Source organism: Suncus etruscus, chromosome 6 (genome assembly GCF_024139225.1).
Source record: "Suncus etruscus isolate mSunEtr1 chromosome 6, mSunEtr1.pri.cur, whole genome shotgun sequence".
In the NCBI taxonomy this organism is placed as follows: Eukaryota; Metazoa; Chordata; class Mammalia; order Eulipotyphla; family Soricidae; genus Suncus; species Suncus etruscus.
In genome coordinates this window covers 23845387-23867150 of record NC_064853.1, presented here as the reverse complement: position 1 = coordinate 23867150, position 21764 = coordinate 23845387, and the positions used below count along the sequence as shown (strand labels likewise).

The 21764-nt window shown below is 50.8% G+C and overlaps 1 protein-coding gene across 1 annotated transcript in view; it reads left to right on the top strand.

Annotated features, from left to right (window-relative positions):
• Positions 1-16461, top strand: part of MROH7 (maestro heat like repeat family member 7) — a 45934-nt gene extending 29473 nt beyond the window's left edge. Inside the window, exons 15-23 of the mRNA XM_049775471.1 lie at positions 3859-3996; positions 4873-4987; positions 8479-8619; positions 9712-9891; positions 10330-10485; positions 10961-11083; positions 12909-13011; positions 15129-15191; positions 16212-16461. Of these exons, the coding sequence (XP_049631428.1) occupies positions 3859-3996; positions 4873-4987; positions 8479-8619; positions 9712-9891; positions 10330-10485; positions 10961-11083; positions 12909-13011; positions 15129-15191; positions 16212-16456 (1264 nt within the window). The 3' untranslated portion in view covers positions 16457-16461. The remainder of the gene's footprint in view (positions 1-3858; positions 3997-4872; positions 4988-8478; positions 8620-9711; positions 9892-10329; positions 10486-10960; positions 11084-12908; positions 13012-15128; positions 15192-16211) is intronic.
• Positions 16462-21764: the final 5303 nt, after the last annotated feature.

Sequence of the window (21764 nt, the reverse complement as noted above, 5' to 3'; positions counted from 1 at the left end):
CCATGCTATCTCTCCGGCCCCTGAAATGTAGTTTTAAGCTTTATTATGTTTTAAAATATCTTGCTAATAATTTAATTTTATTTCAATAAGTGTTTCTTATATCTGCGAATTTCATTTTAAGACCAGAATCAGGGCTCACATCTGGCAGTGGTTAGTGCTTACTCCTGGCTCTGTACTCAGGAATCAGCTCTGGTGGGGTTCAGGCAACTATAAGGGGTAGCAGAGTTCGATCTTGGATCAGCTGCATGCAAAAGGCAAGCACACCATCTTCTGTACTGTCACTTTGGCTTGAGGTTGACCTTTAAATGATGTTTGCGTCCCCTCACTTTACTATCAGCAGCCCATTTATTCCCCTATTTTATGTAGAATTTGGGAGAAATTTTCTTACTGATCTCTGTGTTCTTTACATATTACGAATCTTTATTGTTTGTTTGTTTGTTTTTTTGTTGCTGTTGTTTTGGTTTTTGGGTCACACCCGGCAGTGCTCAGGAGTTACTCCTGGCTCTGTGCTCAGAAATCACTCCTGGAAGACTCAGGGGACCATATGGGATGTTGGGATTCGAACCATCGACCTTCTGCATGCAAGGCAAACACCTTACTTCCATGTATCTCTCCAGCCCCACATATTACGAATCTTTTTTTTTTTTTTTTTGGTTTTTGAGCCACACCCGGTAATACTCAGGGGTTATTCCTGGCTATGCGCTCAGAAGTCGCTCCTGGCTTGGGGGACCATATGGGACGCCGGGATTCGAACCAACCACCTTTGGTCCTGGATCGGCTGTTTGTAAGGCAAACACCGCTGTGCTAGCTCTCCGGGCCCTATTTATGTAGCTTTACTATTCAGATATTAAAATTTGGGATTTGTCTGGAGGGGCATATACAGTGGTGCTTGGGAGCTATGCCTGGTTCAGTATACATCAAGAACACTGACTGTGGGCCTGGAGAGATAGCACAGCGGCGTTTGCCTTGCTAGCAGCCGATCCAGGACCAAAGGTGGTTGGTTTGAATCCCGGTGTCCCATATGGTCCCCCATGCCTGCCAGGAGCTATTTCTGAGCAGACAGCCAGGAGTAACCCCTGAGCACCGCCGGGTGTGGCCCAAAAACCAAAAAAAAAAAAAAAGAAAAAAAAAAAGAACATTGACTGTGACTAAAGCCATAGTACAGTGAGTAAAGAAACTGTGGTACATATACACAATGGAATACTATGCAGACATCAGGAGAGATGAAGTCATGAAATTTTCTTATACATGGATGTACTTGGAATCTATTATGCTGAGTGAAGTAAGTCAGAGGGAGAGAGAAAGACAGAATGGTTTCACTATCTATGGGTTTTAAGAAAAATGAAAGACATTTTTAACAGTATCTCAGAGACAAGAGAGATGAGGGCTGGTCGGTGCAGTTCATGACATGAAGCTCATCACATAGAGGGATGAGTGCAGTTGGAGAGATGACTACACTGAAAGCTATCTTAACAATGTGAATGAATGAGGGAAGTAGAAAGCCTGTCTAGAGTACAGGTGTGGGGGTGGGTGGGGAGGAGGGAGATCTGGGAAATTGGTGGTGGGAATGTTGCACTGGTGAAGGGGGGTGTTCTTTACATGACTGTAATCATACAACTATAATCATATTTGTAATCACAGTGTTTAAATAAAGATAATTATTAAAAAAAGAACACTGACTGTGACTGAAGCCATAGTACAGTGGGTAAAGAGCTTGCCTTGCAATGCAGCAGACCAAAATTCAGTCCCTGGCATCCTATATCCCTGAGCACCGTCAGGAGTAATTTTTGAGTGTAGAGGCAGGAGTAACCCTTAGCATCACTGGGTGTGACTAAGAAACAAAAATAAAACAAAAAACTGCTGGCTTTGGGGCTTTGCCTAGAATCCTGTAGACCTACTTTTGATCTTGCTGAGGGCTTGTCCGTGCTATGGAACCTCAGGTCTTTTCAGCAAACTGTTACACATCTGTAAATTATTGAATAAAGTCCTCAGGTTCAAACACCAGAACACTGGAGACAGACAGGTCTGGAATTGGATGGCAGTCTGGAAAACAATTCATACATGACACACATGGAGACAGAAAAGGACTTTTTAGGAGTCCCCCCATGTTTGCCTGTAGGTCCTAGAAAGCAGCCAGCCCCAAGGAGGTCTGGAAACGAAGAGGGTGACTTCCTCTCCAGCTATGTATTTAATCTGAGAGAAAATGACCACACCTGGAGGGTGGGACCAACTGATCTCAACACCTACCCAAAGTGCTACATTCAAAGTTGATACCCTCCAATGAGTAACAAGGCGTATTCTGAGTGAGGTAGAAACAGACCAAACCCAGTAATACCACAGTAAATAACTGTTTAAATGTAAACTTCAAAACTGGAGAGATAGTACAGGGGAAATAGTACAAGTGGAAAGGCACTTACCTTGCATGCATTTTACCAGTGGTTCAATCCCTGGCAGTACTTAAGGTCTCCTAAGCCCTACCTGGAATTATCCCTGAGTGCAGAATCAGGAGTAAATCTTGAGAACTGGTGGTGGCCCCAAAGCAGAAACCAAAACAAAACATCAATGTAAACTTCTGACCAGAGATGATACAGGGGTAAAGGCAAATGCCTTGAATGCAGCTAACCCCAGTTCAATTCAGGCATTGCATATGGTCCCCGGAGTTTTAGGAGGGGGTTACTCCTGAGCACAGATCTTTGAATAGCTCAGAGCACCTCATGTTTGGCCCCAAAACCCCAAAACAACCTACCCTCCAAAAATATAAACCTTATGACACACAGTTTTTGTTGTATTTTCATTAAATTAATATTTTTGTTTTCTTGGGTTTTGAGTCACACTAGGCAGCGCTCAGGGGTTACTCCTGTTTATGTGCTCAGAAATCGCTCCTGGGAGGCTCAGGGGACCATATGGGATGCCGGGAATTGAGCCAGGGTTCATTCCAGGTTGGTTGTATGCAAGGCAAATGCCCTACCACTGTGCTATTGCTCTAGGCTCTAAATTATTTTAATCATTTTTTTCATGAAAGTTTTGATATATACACATATACATCTTTTTGTTTGTTTTGGGGCCATATCCAACAGCGCTCAGGGGTTACTCCTGGCTCTGTGCCTCAGAAATCGCTCCTGGCAGGCTCAGGGGACCATATGGGATGCCAGGAATTGAACTCAGGTCTGCCACATGCAAGGCAAATGCCTTACAGTTGTGCTATCACTCTGGCCCTCACATTTGCATCTTTTTTTTTGTTTTGTTTTTGGGCCACACCCTGTGATGCTCAGGGGTTACTCCTGGCTATGCGCTCAGAAGTTGCTCCTGGCTTCTTGGGGGGACCATATGGGACGCCGGGGGATCGAACCGCGGTCCGTCCTAGGCTAGCGCAGGCAAGGCAGGCACCTTACCTCCAGCGCCACCGCCCGGCCCCTCACATTTGCATCTTGATGGTATTCATATATCTGTACATTTATACCACAGGCATATATATATAGAACAGATACTAGGGACATGGGTGTTTTTTTGGGGGGGGGTTGTCAAACCTGATGATGCTCAGGGATTACTCTTTGCTCTATGCTCAGGAGTCACTCCTAGGAATCTCAGGGGACTGTATGGAATATGGGGGATTGAACCTGGGTTAACTGCATGCAAGGCAAGTGTGCTGCTACCCACTGTATTAGCTCTCTGGCCCCTCAAAGTGGATTTTGTAAAAATTCTTTGGGAGTGCACTGGATATGGACACCTCTCTCTGTTTCTGAGCTGGATGCAGTGGAGTTTGGTTAACGGAGAGTGCATGGTGGGGAGGTGGGGCTGTTGGACGAGCATTCAGAGGGGACTGGCTGCTGTGCCATCTCCACCCTCTTGTCTTGGCAGCTGGGTGGTCAAGGTGGTGAAAACGCTGCTGTTGAAGATGGGCTGCTCATATGAGGCCACATTTCTGGAGGATCAGGGTGGCTGGGAGCTCATGGGACAGGCGGAGAATCACCACCGGGGAGTGTCCCTGCTGGCCAGGTAAGGTAGGAGCCACCTGGGGTAGTCTGGGAAGGACAGAGTTGTTTTAGACAGGTGGATGAGTGTTAGTATCTATTTTGGGGCATGACCCTCTGCTGCCTGCATCATCTCAAGCATGAGATGGACAGGTAGAAAAGCCAATGGGAGGCCTTGGAATATAGTGCAGTGGGTAGGGATGGCACTTGCCTTGCACATAGCTGATCTGAGTTCGATTTTCAGCACTTTATATGAGTCCCCTAAATTCCCAAGCAGTGATCCCTCAGCACAGAGTAACCCCTGAGCATTGCTGAGTATGCTGCCCATAAAACAAACAAAGAAACAAACAAACAAACAAAATATTCAAATGGGAGAGTAGGTGCCCAGTTCTGCCCCCTTACAGCTCTGAGCCAGGCAGGTTTGGAGCCTCTTGCTATGTCCTCTGAGAAATGGGGATAATACCTGCCGCTAGTAGGAAGGGGAAAGGGGGGGCCCAGAGACAGGATTGCGGATCCACAGCTCCTGCTGGCACTCACCACACATCAGTGGACTCTGGGTTTCTAAGCCAGCGCTTTCTCATACCAAGCATCAGTATCTCCATTTGTAAAATGAGCAGTTCAGCCAGGCAGCTGCTGTGGCCTGTCCAGGTGAGACAGAGGCACATGGAAGTCCATGGCGCTGCCTGCCCAGTTTGCAGTTTTATTGCCGGAAAGATGCCACCCCCCACACACACACACACACACACACACACACACACACACACACACACACACACACACACACACACACACTGAAAGCACTGCAGGGCTGGAGATCCAAGGGGACTATATCCCCCACCCCCCACAGGGCCATAGTACACTTTTCCTGAGGGACCCTGAATGGACTGTTCCCTACCTGCAGGGCCATGGTGTACTATTCCTGCCAAGAGCTGTGTCGCATCCTCTACCTACTCATTCCTCTTCTGGAACGAGGTGATGAAAAGCACAAGATCACGGCCACGGCCTTCTTTGTAGAGGTACCTGGGATGCAGGGTCGGGGGCTCCCCACTCCCCAGCATAGGCCTTGCTTAGCCGCTGGTCATCTGCCTGAGCTTGTTCTTGGAGATGGAGAGCCCTCAGTACCCTTTCTTTTTCCTTCTCCTCCACCAATTTTTTTTCTTTTTGGGCCACACCTGGTGACGCTCAGGGTTTACTCCTGACTCTGTGCTCAGAAATTGCTCCTGGCTTGGGGGACCATATGGGATGCTGGGGGATCAAACCGTAGTCTGTCCTAGGTCAGCATGTGAAAGGCAAACGCCCTACCGCTTGTGCCACTGCACCGGCCTTTCTTCCATCCTTCTATCTGTCTTTCTCCTCCCTCCACCACTCTCTCTCGCTCTTCTCCTCCCTTCTCTATCTTTTCACTCTCATCCCTTCACCCAGGATCCTCCAGCACTCAGCTGGTTCTGTCTCCTCACTGTGGCATACTGCTCGGTTCCATGGCCCTTTCAGCATCCTGGACTGTAATTGTTTGGAGCATTCTTGCTTGCCTCCAGGCAAGTCACCAAGACTGTCCATGCCCTTCCTCAGCTATAATTTGGGGCCCTCAAGGTTTGGGAGAGGATTCTTGAGTTTATAGGAAGGAGTAGGGATGGTGCCCGGGCCCGGGAAATGCTCTCCGAGCTGTCCCTGACTAGTACCGTTACCATTTCCAGTGCAGAGTGGGCTAAGAGTGTGGATGAATTGGGGGGAGGGGGAGACCTTTGCTATTCCCTCTGTCACTGGCTAGCCCTCCCCTACCCCCCTTATCTCATGATACTCAGTGAGGATACAGAGGGAGTATGGGGGAGAAGTGCTTATGGGGACCACTAGGGAGGTGGAGGGGAGGCTGTGGAGGGTGAGGAAGGGGAGAGAAAGGTACCCCATGTGGGGGGCAGGGGTGGGTGGAACTCAGTTTCTTGCCCTGCCATTCTGGGGGAAGGAATTGAGCCAAATGTCAAGCACAGGGATATCATCCTCGCCCTCCACATATCGCCTTATAGAGATCATGTGGGTAACTGGGACCTAAAGAGAAAGGGGCCCCATTTATCTTCAGGGAGCCCCTGAGGATTTGACACACACATTGCAGATAGGATCCTTAGGGTGCCCACATTGGGGATCTCAGAGACACACAAGGGGGTCAGCTAGTTTTGGTGAGGCCTGGGGGAAGGTCATATGCATATACTGGGGGGGGGGCTGAGTTTTAGATGGAGCCATCCAGGGGAGCAGGGCTGAAAGGAAGGTAGGCATCCTGGCAGAGGGGCACCATGCTGGCTTGGGGTGAGCAGAAGAGCCTTTGACCCTCAGCAAAGACAGAAAGTAGAGTTGGAAGCTAGAAAGAGAGGGGCAAAAGGAAAGGCATGGTGTGAATGGCCCAGAAACAAGTGGGGGTCCAGGAAAGGTGGTGGAGACTGAGAGGGCTTAGGGTTGGCTTGCCAATAGAGGTCAGTGGGGATTTCTGCAAATGTTCCGAGCCAGAGGCTGAGTGTACTGGAGCCAAGTCCTGAGAGTGGGGGTCTTGCTGGGGAGTAGACAGGAGGGCACCCAGGGTGGGCAGGCAGAATCAAGAGGGCTATTCTGTGGTGCTCGCTCTGCTCACCCCTCACTTAGGAGCACTTGGCACTGGCTGGGGAACTGAACTGGGTGAACAGGCTCACACCAGATAATGCATCTAGGCATTATCAGGAAATGAAAATATTCCCGTGAGTTTTATATGGGTGGCAGGTTGAAATGATAGTATTCAGGATATAATGGTTTAGGCAAAGACATATCATTTCATTTCATCTTTTACTCCATTTTTGGCAGGTGGGGTGATGGTGATGGTGGATTTCAGAACCTGAGGGGTCACTTCTTGTGATACTCTACTCCTTGGCCTGGGTCATTTGCTTCTCAGGTTCAGCGATGAGGTGCTGCTCAGGCCTGGTAGTGCCAAGGCATGAGGGCCATACCCAGTAGTGCTCAGGGATTCATGAGGTTTAGGGATCAGATTTGGGGTCTTTTACACTCCAACTCCTGAGTTATCTTCTTACTACCTCCTTCCACATTTTTAATGCCACTGCTCAAAAATTGTTACTTGGGTCAGAGAGAGAGAGAGAGAGGAGGGGGGAGAGAGAGAGGGAGAGAGAGAGGGAGAGAGAGAGGGGAGAGAGAGGGGAGAGAGAGAGGGAGAGAGAGGGGAGAGAGAGGGGAGAGGGGAGAGAGGAGAGAGAGGGGAGAGAGAGAGGAGAGAGAAAGGGGAGAGAGGGGGGAGAGAGAGGAGAGAGGAGAAGAGAGAAGGGGAGAGAGAGAGGAGAGAGAAAGGGGAGAGAGGGGGGAGAGAGAAAGGGGAGAGAGAGGGGGAAGAGAGAAGGGAGAGAGAAAGGGGAGAGAGAGGGGAGAGAGAAAGGGGAGAGAGAGGGGGAAGAGAGAAAGGGGAGAGAGAGGGGGTAGAGAGAGAGGGGAGAGAGAGGGGGAAGAGAGAGAGGGAGAGAGAGAGGAGAGAGAGGAAGAGAGGGAGAGAGAGAGGAGAGAGGAAGAGAGAGAGAGAGGAGAGAGGAGAGAGAGGGAGGAGAGAGAGAGAAGGAGGGGAGAGGAGAGAGAGGAGAAGAGAGAGAGGAGAGAGAGAGGAGAGAGAGAGAGAGAGGAGAGAGAGGAGAGAGAGAGGGAGAGAGAGAGGAAGAGAGAAGAGAGGAGAGAGAGAGGGAGAAGAGAGGGAGAGAGAGAGAGAGGAGAGAGAGAGAGGGAAGAGAGAGGAGAGAGAGAGGAGAGAGAGATGGGAGAGAGGAGAGAGAGAAGAGAGAGAGAGAGGAGAGAGAGAGAGAGAGAGAGAGTGAGAGAGAGAGAGAGAGAGAGAGAGAGAGAGAGAATATAGCAGGTAGGGCATTTACCTTGCAATGTGGCCATCTTGGGTCCAATTCTTGGCGTCTCAAATGGTCTTCTGAACACAGCAGGTGGGGTATTTTTGCCTTGCATATGACCTGGGTTCAATCCATGGCATCTATGGTCCCCTGAGCCTGTTAGGAGTGATTTCTGAGCACAAAAACCAACGATAATGTCTGAGTGCTGCAGGGTGTGGCCCAAAAACCAAAATAAAGAAATGAAGGGAGGCAGGGAGGGAAGAAAGACCACAGAGATAGCACAGCGGTTTGGATACACCTTGCATGTAGCCAGCACTGGATCAATCCCAGGTGTAGTATGGCTCCTAAACTGGGTGGAGTCCTGGAGGCCCCTGATCTTCAGCACTGCAGACCCCACACAGCATAGACTCCTGGGTTCTCATGTTGTACTGCTGGCCTGGTTGGCCAGGAAACTGGAAGAGTTCTCTAGCCCTGCAGAGTACTGCTGGGGAGGCTACCCCGCCTCAATCCAATTTAGGATGTGGCTCACAATGTCCAGAGCTGGCCAATAGCTGTGGTGCATGTGCCCTTTCAGGCTTGTCACAGCATGAGTTCTGTCATGGGGAAGTCCATGGTGGCAGGCAGAGGGGCCCTCACTACCATCCCCTGCTCAGCTCCTCCAGATGGAACAAGTGCGGCGGATCCCTGATGAGTATTCCCTGGGGCGAATGGTGGAAGGCCTGAGCCACCGAGACCCTGTCATGAAGCTGCTGTCCATCCGTGGCCTGGTCATTCTGGCACGCAGGACTGAAAAGGTGAGCAGAGCAGGGATGGCTGAGCAGGGAAGGCTGAGCATCACTGACCTCTCATATGACCTCTAGGGACTGAATTAGAGCCCTGAGCTAAAAATAATATTCCTGAATAATTCCCTATAGATTTTTTTTGGGGGGGCACACTGGGTGGTGCTCAGTATCACTTCTGACTCTGCACCCAGAAATCACTCCTGGCAGGCTCAGAGATGCCTGGGGACATGAACTGCCGGGGATCAAATCCTGGTCTGCAGCACACAAGGCAAAAGCCCTACCTGCTGTGCGATTGCTCTGGCCCCTTATCGATACTTTCTATTTGTTTTTTTGTTTTTGTTTTTGGGTCACACCCGGCAGTGCTCAGGGGTTACTCCTGACTCCACGCTCAGAAATTGCTCCTGGCAGGCTCGAGCGACCATATGGGTTTTTGGGTCACATCCGGCAGTGCTCAGGGGTCACTCCTGGCTCCACGCTCAGAAATCACTCCTGGCAGGCTCAGGGGACCATATGGGATGCCGGGATTTGAACCACTGTACTTCTGCTTGCAAGGCAAATGCCTTACCTTCATGCTATCTCTCCGCCCCCCCTCCATACTTTCTAAAGCAGAGTTTTCAATACTGGTTTCTTTGAGGGGGTTGGAGACACCCACAGGCAGTGTTCAGGGGGCCCCAAGACTACTCTCAGGATCCTCAGCTAGGCTATGCAGGTTGATGGGTTAGTGCTCTGGCCTGCCAGTGTGGCACTGCTTAGGTCCAGGGTACAGGGCACAATAAGGGCTACTCTGGCCAAGCACAAGAGATCACAGGGTGGCCCAAGATCCCTGGCACTGCAGGCTCCACACAGCCTGGACTCTTTGTGCCCTCATACTGGATTACTGGCATGGTTGACTAGGAAATACCAGAAGGGTCCCTTAACCCTGCAGAGGAAGCGGTCAAGTTCACAGGCTCTTCTCTAACTAGGATAGCAGATAGCAAAACCTGAAGGGGGCCCTGGCCTCACCCGGCTTTGATGACATCACTCATTGCCTTGATGAGAGGTCATTCCTCAGGATGGTTCTCCCGGAGGTGCCCCCATCCCCTACACTTCTTCTCCCCCCTCCAGACTGCCAAGGTGCAAGCTCTCCTGCCCTCCATGGTGAAGGACCTGAAGAACCTGGATGGGGAGCTGGTGGCAGAGGCCATCCACAACCTCAAGTGCATCTTCAAGGGGCAGAACCGGAAGCTGGTAGACACCTCAGTATATGTTGAGATGCTGCAGGCGCTCCTGCCGCACTTCACTGATGTAAGGAGCCTGGGGCTGCCTCTGCTGGGAGAGGGGGTGCACTGGCTCCCAGGGCTTCTCAGGTCAGAGCAGTGAGTCAACCCAGGACAGGATGCTCCTCTCTATAGTTGCTTTTCTTAGAGAAAGTTCCTCTGGTAGCAGAAGAAGCTGTCCAAATCCCCAGGATGGGCACTTCATGTCATGGGACTACCTAGAGGGGAAACACTTGTTTTATTGTCCCAGCAGAGGGACATTTTCTACCCAACACTAGGGCCCCTCTTAGCAGATGGGGTCTTGGTTTGGAGCAGTGGGCAGAGCTGTGAGGGGCCCCCGTAAGGTCGAATGTGGTACTTTTCTTGAGGGCCGGGCAGCGTGAGTGGTTGGAGACTGTGAAAGTCTGGTGGCCCCATGCAGGGCCCCGGGCAGGGCGGGCACGCCTGAGCCTCGGGTCTGCCCCAGTCCCGGGAGGCCGTGCGGTGCTCGTGTATCAACCTCTATGGCAAGGTGGTCCAGCAGCTGCGCTTCCCTCCCACATTGGCCACTGAGGAGCAACTCATCAGCACGCTGGTGCCTCTGATGCTCGTCATGCAAGAGGGCAATGCCAAGGTGGGCCAGGTGAGTGGGGGGCAGGTGTGCCAGGTGAGAGCAGTCAAGGTGGTCCAGGTGAGAGCAGTCAAGGTAGGCCAGGTGAGGGCGGGTCAGGTGGGCCAGGTGAGCTTGAGACAGGTAGACCAGGTGACATGGGCGAGGGGAGCCAGGTGAGTGCATGCCAGGTGGGCCAAGTGGATCAGAAGAACATTGGCAAAGTGGGCACATGAGCCGGCTGAGCACTGGCACATACTCTGGGAGCACCTTCCTTATGGAAGCCCATCTGGACTTCTGTCTGGCAAGCAGTTAGGGCCTATTACCACAGGCCCCACTCCTGTCATGATCCCTTCTCCATCTGGCCTGCTGTGCTCATGTGCTCAGAACTGATGGGCCCCAATTTTGTCTGGTGCACTCATTCTTTACTTTTGGAGGGTGGGCACTTCCCGGCTGTCCCAGAATCCCACAGCTTTGATATATATATTCTCTTCCTGTTGATCCCCAGAAGTGTGTGAAGACCCTCTTCCGATGCTCTTGCTTCATGACTTGGGAACTCCCCAAAGGAGCTTATAGCCGGAAACCCTGGGGCAGCCAGAAGCAGGCGGTGACCAAAGTGTGCAACTACCTTGTGAGTGCTCCCAGGGGGATGAGTGCTTCACAACAAGCTCAGTGCTTTCCTCGATGTTTCCTCCTTTGCAGGGAAGACCCACTCCCTTGCTCTTGGATGCTGCTGCAGTGATGTTTGATGCTCTTCAGACTCTGCCTACCTCTTCCGCAGTGTTGTCTGTGGCCTTTGGTTCTGCTCTGATCACCTTGCTCAAATGTAGAATCCTCCTAGATCCTTCCTCTTGCTCATGTGCCACAATTTGGGAGGGGGTGAGGAGGATAGGTTTGGGCCATACCTGGTGGTGAAAGGGAGCTATTCCTACCTCTGTGCTCAAGAGTGACCCTTGGTGGTGCTTAAGGATCCTCTGTAGTGCCTGGGATTGATCCATGCTCAGCTGTATGCAAGGCAGGAGTGTTTACCTCTATACTCTTCCCTGCACCTCACCTTCCATTTTTGTTCCTTCTTTTTTTGGGGGAGTGGGCCATACCTGGTGATCCTCAGGGTTACTCTTGGCTATGCACTCAGAAATCGCTCTTGGTTTTGGGAATGCTGGGATTCGAACCATCATTTGTCCCGATCAGCTGCATGCAAGGCAAACACCCTACCTCTGTGCTATTGCTCCAGCCCCTTTTGTTCCTTCTTTTTTTTTTGTTTTTGTTTTTGTTTTTGTTTTTGGGCCACATCTGTTTGACGATCAGGGGTTACTCCTGGCTATGCGCTCAGAAATTGCCCCTGGCTTGGGGGGACCATATGGGACGCTGGGGGATGGAACCTTGGTCTGTCCTACACTAGTGCTTGCAAGGCAGACACCTTACCTCTAGTGCCACCTTCCTGGCCCCCTTTTGTTCCTTCTTAAATGTCTTAAATACTTCAGAATCTTCTTTTCCCTTTCATCCCCACTGTTACTGCCCTTCATTTAAGTCAAGGATGTCCCTTGGCTGGGCCTATTTATCTATAGGTTTCTCAGCCTTAACCCATGTCTGCATTTCATTCCACTGTACAAAAGCATCATGGCTCAGTCACATACAGAGATGTTCTGAGAAATACTTCCTGGAGGATTCCATTATCAGATGAACAGAGAATCAGTTCACAGTTTCTAGTCCTAGTCCTAGAGACTAGACCACACTCTAGTCTCCCTATAGGAGAAACTCTTTGAGGAAGCAGAGACAGGGCAGGAACTGGAAGGCTTCGTAGGCTCTGGGATTTCACTCATGTGCAAGCTTGGTCAGTGGCAGAGATCACATCAGATGTCTTCTTCACCATCTCCATAGAACACTGCCCTATTTCTTCTTGATCAACTCCATTCTGAATACCCCTAGTTTGCCTCCCATTCTGCTTTACCATTGCCCAAATAATAATAAAAGCTGGCTTTTACTTTTAAATGCATAACTCTGCTTGACTTTGGAGAGCATTGGGGGGGGGGGTTGTTCATACTCAGTGATACTCAGGAGCTACTCTTTGTTTGTTTGTTTGTTTTTGGGTCATACCGGGCAGTGCTCAGGGGTTACTCCTGGCTCTATGCTCAGAAATCGCTCCTGGCAGGCTCAGGGATCATATGGGATGCCGGGATTTGAACCCGGGTCTATCTTGGGTCAGCCACGTGCAAAGCACCACCCCTCAATTCTGGTCTCAGGAAAATGTTCTCTTGCATTTCTGGCTTTCTTCCACTAAGCTATTCGCTTCTTAGGAGTTAAAGGCTTGCATGTTGGAATTCCTGAACCCATTTCACCCCTTTCATTGTGTGTGGATTATTTCCTGTGTTGGCTTTTGCTTCCAGACCTGTGTCTTTCCATTGTCCTAGTCTTGGAGCATGAGGCTTTCATCACAAGGGCTCTTTCCATCCCAGGTGAAAAACCACCGAGACAGCGCCTTCACCTTCCTCAGCCAGAGCCTGGAGTTTGCCAAGAACCCTCGGGCCTCCCTCCGCAAGTCTTCAGCTGTATTTCTAGGTAGGCACCTGCCCTTCTACATCTGCAGAGGTGCCAGCCTTCCATTTGTCATCCAGAATAGGACAAGGCCACTGGATGCTTTGGGGTATTATGGGAGACCACTTGTCAAATCCCACACTCCACAGTTGTCTCAGAATAGCCTGGAACCCCAGGGGACTACCTGGAGCCAGGCCCACAGAGGGGTCTCTGTTAGAGAGTTGGGATAGCATACAGCACTAGGCAGGGCAGGAAGTGGGAACTCGGTCCTCCAGGCCCTTTTGTGTAACCTTAACTGAGTCCTGGCCTTGCTAAGAGCTGTAGCTTCCTCTTCTGTAAGATGAGGGGCTCCTGTTCATGAACTGAAAGCAGATACTTTATATAATGTCATGTCTGGCACATACAGGTGATCCCACTGTTTTCCATAGTCTTACTTCTGCCTTCTTGGAGAAAAGTTACCCGATTCCTACATCCTGGATACCTCAAAGGCAGTGTGTCTCCTTTTGGCAACTTGCAAGCCTGTGGTAGTTCCATCCCACTGTTCCCTTAGTCCCACCCATTGCCAAGGAGACCAGGGCTCCCTCACATACCCCTACACCCATCCCCAAAACTAGATGCCCTTGCTACTAAAAGGCTTGGAGCAGAAGCACCTTTTACACACACACACACACACACACACACACACACACACACATCATTTCAGAGTGTAACTTGCTTTCAGACTTGTCCATGCACCATCTGCTCAGTTTCATCCCTACACCCGTCACCACTCACCACTGTGCTCTCAGCCACCACAGGTGGATCTTTCCTGTCTGGATCTGGAGGGAGACCTGTTTCCTCCCCATAACTGCCTGGATATTTATAACATCATTTGTTCACAGGCCACCAGCGAGAGCAGGGCCAGGCCTTGTGACCTCATGATCTTCCATGGCCCACAGGCTGGGCATTCACCCATCTCCAACTAAAATTCAATATTCAGGAGGTCTGTGGGGGTTGGGTGATAGGCAGGCAGCCCCAAAGGTGCTGGGGGGATCCCTTCAGATGTGGGGCCTTTCTTAGAGGCAGTTGGCTTGCAAACTGACCTTGTTTCCTGGAGGTGAAGTTGGCTAAATATTTACCCAAACCCACCATCTGTGAAATGTTAGTGTTTTAAAACAACCATCTACCCTCAGTCTTCTTGGCTCCAGGGCTGTGCCAGGCAGGTAGGACAAAACAGCAACAACTTGCCTGCCCAGGGCCCCCATGTCCACTAGAAATCCCTGGGGGTGATACCTCTGGTGAGATCCCCCACAAGAGGTAATGGTACCCTCTATCTGTGTATCTGAAAGAGCCCAAGAGCCCTACTCTCCTGCAGTCTCTCCATCAATTGTGTGTGGTCACAGGTCAGGAGTCCCAGATAATGTAGTCTATGCTGTCAGAAACATGCACAGTTCTTGGAACTCTGAGGCACCAGTGGCATGGGATAGGGCAGAATCCCTGGGAAGAGCTGAGCCACATAGGGCAGTACCTGCTTCTTCTGTCCTGGGAAATGCATTGTCAGGGTAAGGACGAGAGTCTGTGTTCACCTGTGATGGCTCAGTCCACTGCACCCCTCAGCTGTGGAGACTGTTTCTAGTCAGAGAGGCCGAGGCTATGACTGCACCCAGGTGTGCGTGCAAGGTTGTGCTCCAGGTGAGCATGGAGTATGCCAGTAAGGTGAGGGATGGTGAGAGGGAGAAGGAAGCCCATTCCAGAGCAGTAGGCCCAGACAGCAGGGCAGGCAGTCAGGGAACAGGTACGTGGAGCAAAGTGGCTGTGGGCTGAGTCACAGCTGGCCTTAGGGGCCTCTGCCAGCAAGTTACCTGCAGTGCCCAGGGCCCTTCCTGCAATCGCTGCCTCATGCTACAGGACTAGTACTCAGCCAGGTCTCCTATCAGGACATGGGCCTAGGTAGGGGAGGGACACTCATAGCCTCCCTGGCAGAATGAGTCCGCGGCAGCCCTGCCCAGTCGTCCAGCACCGTTGCTGCCGCTGGACTCTTACTTCTGCCAGAAGCTGCCTTGTTGCTTTCGAATCCTCGTGTGTGAGGCTGGCTGACAGGGCTTCCCTGAGGAGGCCGGGGGCTGGCAAGGAGACATGCTCACTGCGGAATCATGCTCCAGGGTCCCTGGTCCCCTGCATGAACAACATCATGACGGAGGATTGTCTGAAAGAAGTGAAGACTGGTGAGTCCCTGCTGAAAAAGACACTGAGTTCTGAACAAGTAGTTCAGACACTATTGGTGGGAGGTGGCAGGTGGGAAGTGGATAAATTTTGTGACTGGGGCACCTGACGGAAGCATGGAGATAGGCTGGGACAATCTAACAAGGCTCGCTAGTGGGGCTGGAGAGATAGTATAGCATGTAGGATGCTTACCTTACATACAGGCAACCCGGATTCCATCCCTGGCACCCCATATGGCCCCAGGTTCCTATTAGGAATCCTGCTAAAGTCAGGATTAAGCCCTGATCACCAGTAGATCTGGTCCCCAAACAAACAGAAAATAAAAAACTGGATATCAGAGTGATAGTACAGTGAGTAGGGCACTTGCCTTGCATATAGCTGCCCCAGCTTTGATCTTTGGTGCCCCATACAGTCCCCCAAGCATGGCCAAGAGGTATTCTTTTTATTTTATTTTATTTTATGTTATTAAATAATTGGGGCCGGAGAGATAGCATGGAGGTAAGATGTTTGCCTTTCATACAGAAGGTCATCAGTTCAAATCCCGGCATCCCATATGGTCCCCTGAGCCTGCCAGGAGCAATTTCTGAGCATGAAGCCAGGAGTAACCCCTGAACGCTGCCGGTTGTGACCCAAAAACCAAAAAAAAAAAATTACATTTTATTTATTTATTTGTTTTGGGCACACACCTGATGACACTCAGGTTACTCTTGGCTATGCACTCAGAAATTGCTCCTGGCTTAGGGGACCATATAGGACTCCGGAGATCGAACCCAGGTCCATCCTGGGTCAGCAGTGTGCAAGGCAAACACCCTACTGCTTCACTATTGCTCTGGCCCCTGCCAGGAGTTATTCTTGAGTACAGAGCCAGGAGTGACTCCTGAGCATTACTGGGTGTAGTTCCAAACAAAACAGAAACCAAGAAGGTTTCCTGGAGCAGGCAGGCCTTGACAATCAAACCATAAAGTGAGAATGATGAAGTGGGGCCCATCTTCACAAGCTGCTTCTCCCCTGCCATGACCCAGCACTGGAAAACCTGAGACATGACCCGGAAGCATCTGTGTGCATCTGTGCAGCCCAAGCGCAGGAACACATCCTGACCAGCGTCTGTTACAACTCGTGGTTGTTGCCACAGGGGGACACATGGGTGAGTGAAACGGCCAGCACGCACTGCTGGAGCTCTAGCTCAGAGAATCTTCCCACTTCCCATCAACGGCGCTCCTGGATCTGGCAGGTGCTGGGGTCCTGGAAGATGGCCTTGAAGCAGTGAGGTCCCCCATTTTCAACCTGCTCACTATAAATGCCACGTGGCTTCCTGCTGGCCCAGAGTGTCCTTGTCGAAGGGCTCAGACCCCCTGCCCCTTGAAGAGTGCAGGTTCCGCATTGTGTGCTCGCATGGGCCGTATCATTCATGTTGGGTCTATGGGAAAGTTGAGTCTCAGAGAGAACCCAGAGTTTGCCCCAAGTCACACTACCACAGAATATCTCAGCACCTATATCCTAAAGGAGACCTGGTGGCCTTGTGCAGACCCCAGAATCTTGGTCTCGAGTCCCACCCACAGGTCTTGGGGATCTGTTCAATACCAGGCCTGGAGTTTCTATAGGCTGCTGCTGTGGTTCCTAACTGGTGTTTGGGATTTGGGGTTTGGGAGTGGGGTGGATTCTGACCCCCAGTTATTACTACTTGGCTGGTTCTGCTGCATTGGTGGGTGAGGCCAGAGATGCTGTAAACATCTTCCAAGGATGGCAGTCCCTACAGCAAAGAATGAGCCACTGAAACTATCAGGACAAATGTTGAGGTGCTTTTGTCTGAGGTAGTACCACTGACATCGAGATACCAACAGAACACAACAGACTCGGTGTGCAGCAAGGCTCAGGGTCCATCAGAGCAACACGCAGTTCCCTGAGTCTCATTGGAGCAACTCCCAAATGCTGCTCAATGTGACCTCAACCCCCCCCAATAAATAAAGACAAAGATAACAACAGGGGGTGGGGAAGTAGCTCAGATGTGTCAAGACACATGCCTGACATGAGCAGGGCCTCGGAGCTTGATCCCCGGCACCTGTCACTGCTGGACACACGGCCAGGCCCACATGCTGAACTGGCTGGCTGGCTAGCCCAGTGTCTCCAGCAGTGTGCCCTGAGCACTGCTGTGCAAGTCCAACCAGTCAACAAGATGCCACCAGCCTGGAGGACAGAGAAGAAAGGGAATGTGGGACTTTGAGGCCCAGAAAAGGTACACTGGACACCTAGAATGGGGTAGAAGGGGCTCCTCAGTTGCTCTGGAGACTCTTCCCTAAGGGTGACCTTAGGGCCAGGCAGAGGCGCCCAGGGGTATCTAGCTGAAAGGTGAAAGCAGATGTCTGCTTCAAAAGGCAACTCTGGCCAGAGAGAACACAGAAGCTTAGGTGCACCGGTATATGCAGATGATTCTAGTGTGGTCCGTAGTACCAGTAGGAGAGCACCACTGGGGTGGCCCAGTATTCCCTGTGCCACAGGACCTAGGCAGTACCCCCACCCCCAGCCAACTTTGAGACACTGGGCCAGGTTAGTTGGGAATTATTGGATGGGCTTCTGGGGCCCCCTAAGCCCTGCTTGGAAGCCCCCCCCTGCACCCAAGGAAAAAAATAGGAAGTTTCCTCCTTGTGAGGCAATAAAGGAGTGAGAATTGATGGGGTGGCTGCTCTGGGGCCATTTTGATCCACCCAGCAATTCCATCTGTGGGTACTGGGTATATGTTATGGGACTGCAGAGTTGCACACTGCAGAGGCCCAAGGATGCCAGGGCCCAGTGCTACAAGGTTTGTAGGAGCCCATGGGATCCAGTTGCCAGAGAAGAGAGAAGTAGAAACCAAATATACTTTTTATTCCTCCTGTTGTCTGGGGCTACCACTGCCCAGGGGTTTCTGAGAGAGAGAGGGAGAGATAGATGAAAATTCACCGGCCAGAGGTGGCCAGGGGAGGCCCTGGTACAAGAAAGAGAGGAACCAGAGTGGTAGCACAGTGGTAGAGCATTTGCCATGTATGTGGCTGACCCAGGATGGATGCAGGTTTGATTCCTGACATCCCATAGATCCCCCTTGGCTGCCAGGAGCGAATTCTGAGCGCAGAGCCAGGAGTAACCCCTGAGCACCGCTGGGTGTGGGCCACCCTGAAAGAAAGAAAAAGAAAGAAAGAAGGAAAAGGAAGGGAGGAAGGGAGGAAGGGATGGAAGGAGGGAGGGAAGGGAGGGAAGGAGGGAAGGGAGGGAAGGGAGGGGAGGGAAGGGAGGAAAGGGAGGGAAGGAAGGAAGAGGAAGAAAGAAAGAAAGGAAGGAAGAGGAAGAAAGAAAGGAAGGAAGGAAGAGGAAGAAAGAAAGAAAGGAAGGAAGGAAGAGGAAGAAAGAAAGAAAGGAAGGAAGAAGGAAGGAAGGAAGGGAAGAAAGGAAGAAAGAAAAAAGAAAAAGGAAAGAAAGAAAACAAAGAAAAGAAAAAGCAAAGAGAAAAAAAAGACAAAAGAATAGGGGCCTGAGCTGTACCACAATAGTAGGGCATTTGCCTTGCATGCTGTTGACCCAGGACAGATCTGGGTTCGATCCCCAGCATCCCATATGGTCCCCCAGGAACAGTTTCTGCGTGTAGAGCCAGGAATAACCCCAGAGCGCTGCCAGGTGAGGCCTCAAAAACAAAATCAAAAAAAAGAGAGAGAAAGGAATAGATACAAAGTAGGCAGCATCTCTCTGGTGCTTTACTTGTGGCCCCCTGCAGACCACCAGGCTCTGCTCTGGTCACTATCCTGGGCTCCCCCTGCAACTGTCCAAGGTTTTCCTTTTATACCCAGCATGATAAGGGACATGTTCAGGGGCATGTCCAGGTTCAACTGCCATTTCAGTAGGGTTATACAAGGAGCATGTCCACGTCTAACGGCTATACATCAACAATGATGGTGGTGGTGGGGGGCTTGGTCTCAGAACAATGCCTGGACCTAATGGTGGATGTGGAACAGGATGGGAGGAAGTTTGGCCACATCTGACTGGTGCCCAGGGGAGAGGACAGCTGCATGGCCATCCTCAGGGACTGGTGAACTTGGGGGAAACTACTCAGTACTTAAAGGCAGTGGGAAGAGGTTGCTTCCTGGGACCTGAACCTAGTGACAAACTATAGCAAACATATTTGCACAGAAGATTTTGAACTTGGGCCAGAGAAGTGGCTTGAGTAGGAGAGCACATTGCCTGTGTGAGGCCCTGGATTGGATCCCCAGCACTGCATTTTGGCCCTAACTCTGCCCATAGTCCTCTGTGCATGACCCTGGTGCTTGAGCATCCTTGGATGGCCCCACAACCTTCATCTGAAAAACTTTAAGGAGCTAAAAATACAGCTTGTCCTTTCTTGTCCTTCCTTGCTTGCTCTTGCAAGCTTGTGTTCTCTCTGAAACATGCATGCCTTTACCTGCTCCCCTCATCTTTCTAAATAAATTTTGTTCAACAAAAATTCTCTTGCTTCACTAAAATGAGTTAGAAATAATAATAAAAAAGTAAACACATCAGAGTTGTGAGAGGGGGGGAAGGTTGGAGAGCTCAGGCCTTGAAGGGGAGTTGAGAAATGGAGAGAAGTCTCCCTGGCAGGATGGAAATGGGGGAATAGGTCAAAGCTGGAGCCCCTATGCAGGATGGAAGGCAAAGGGTCAGAGTGATAGTATATCAAGTAGGGCATTAGCTTTGGATGTGTAATCCCACATGGTCCCCCAGCATTGCCAGGAATAATTCTTTAGTACTGCCAGGTGTGGCCCCAAAACAGCTTTCCCAAAGGAAGGCAGGCAAGGGTAAGGTTGGGGCAGGGGTTGTAGGTCAGATCAGACAGGAGTCCTTAGCTGCAGAGGGGAATGGGGAAGGCACCTGGCCTGCAGGAGTTGAAAGAAGGAATTTCAGAACAGGATGGAGGACAGAAAGGGAGGCAACCTGTCCAATAGTCTGGAGGGAATAGTGGGGGGACTGGATCTGCAGGGTGAGCTGTGCATGTGGTCAGCTAAGGAATGCAAATTCTCATTACACATGCAGCAGGTGGCTGGCTGCTCTGGGTGGGGCTCATCTATAGAGATTTGAGGTTCATCTGTTCCAGGAGTGAGGTAAAATTCCCCAGCCTGCACCTCCGTCCAAGGAATACAGGGTATTTCAGGAACTGGAGGCCAACCACAGTGGCACACATCCAGGTCTATAGAGCAGGGAATGGGGTTGAGGTGCTTTTGCATAACTGTTACCTGTGCCAAGAACCTTTACAAGCACTGCTGCAGAGAGTGATGGGGAAGGCAGCCTGGCTTCCTGGCTGGCACAGGCTCAAAGACAGGTGGGCCTGTCCAGGCAGAGTCAAGGGAATCCATGGAAGCACAGCATGTTCCAGAGCGCTAGCTTCCAGGCCCAAGGCATTTTCAGAGCCCCCACCCAGAGCCCCACTACTCTCAAGAGTTATAATCCAGGGGCCGGAGAGATAGCACAACAGTGGGGCGTTTGTCTTGCATTGCTACTGGCCTAGGACTGACCCTGGTTCAATTCCCGGCATCCCATATGTTTCCCAGAGCCTGCCAGGGGTGATTTCTGAGCGCAGAGCCAGGAGTAACCCCTGAGCGCCGCGGGGTGTGGCCCAAAAACCAATTAATCAATAAGTTAATCAATAACAAAGGTTATATTTAAAAAAAAAGTTGTAACCCAACACATCAGGTGTCAGTGCTATTCTGGGCCAGGGTTGGGTGGTTAAAGCCTAACAGAGGCCAATCAGTGGCCACAGGCATTCAATGGTCTGAAGAGGGAGGGTCCTAAGAACACTGGACCATTCTGAGCTTCCATGAGCTTGGGAAAAGAGGCTATTGTCTCAGAATTGGTGGCCTACTGGAAGATGACCTTGAAGAGTGAACTCAGTGGGCTGTGAACTAAAAAAAGGGACAGAACCAGGGGGAGAAGAGCAAGAATGGTGGTGTTTTAATATATTAAAGAGTCCTAGAGTTGGTGTGGGGATGGTGAGGCCTTTCTGGGCTCGGCCAGGCTCCTGCAGCCCCTATGGCCTGGCAGGTCTGAAGGTTTCAGGATGAGGGCAGAGAAATTCACAAAGAAGTCATATGAAGTTCCAGGAGTCCGCCAGCTTTATTTCACAGTCCCTACTGCCATGTACACCTTCTCACATGGCCTCTATACTACGCCTTTTCCTAGCAGCTACTTCTCTACTCCTCCTTGCTCTCGGCTTCTGTCTCCCTTTCAGCTGCCTTTTCTAGGCTTCCTAACTGGCTTCCAGGCTGACTAACTTCCTTTGCTGAAGCTACTGCTGCTGCTATTTTGATGATGCTCAATTGCTAATACTGAATCTGATGCTGAATCTCTCTGCTGAATCTTGCTGTTGACGCTCGCTTCTGCCTATTCTCACTTCTGCTCTCGCTTCTGCCACTCGCTTATACCTCATTTCTCTCTTTAACTCTCCTTATCTCCTCTCTCCCCCAGTCAACCAACATCCTCTATCCACCCATTCCAGGTATGGGCAGTTCTGATCATTCAGGTGGGATAAATAAGAAGTTCGGGGAGGAGATGCCCACAGGATGGGACTTTTTAAAATTTTT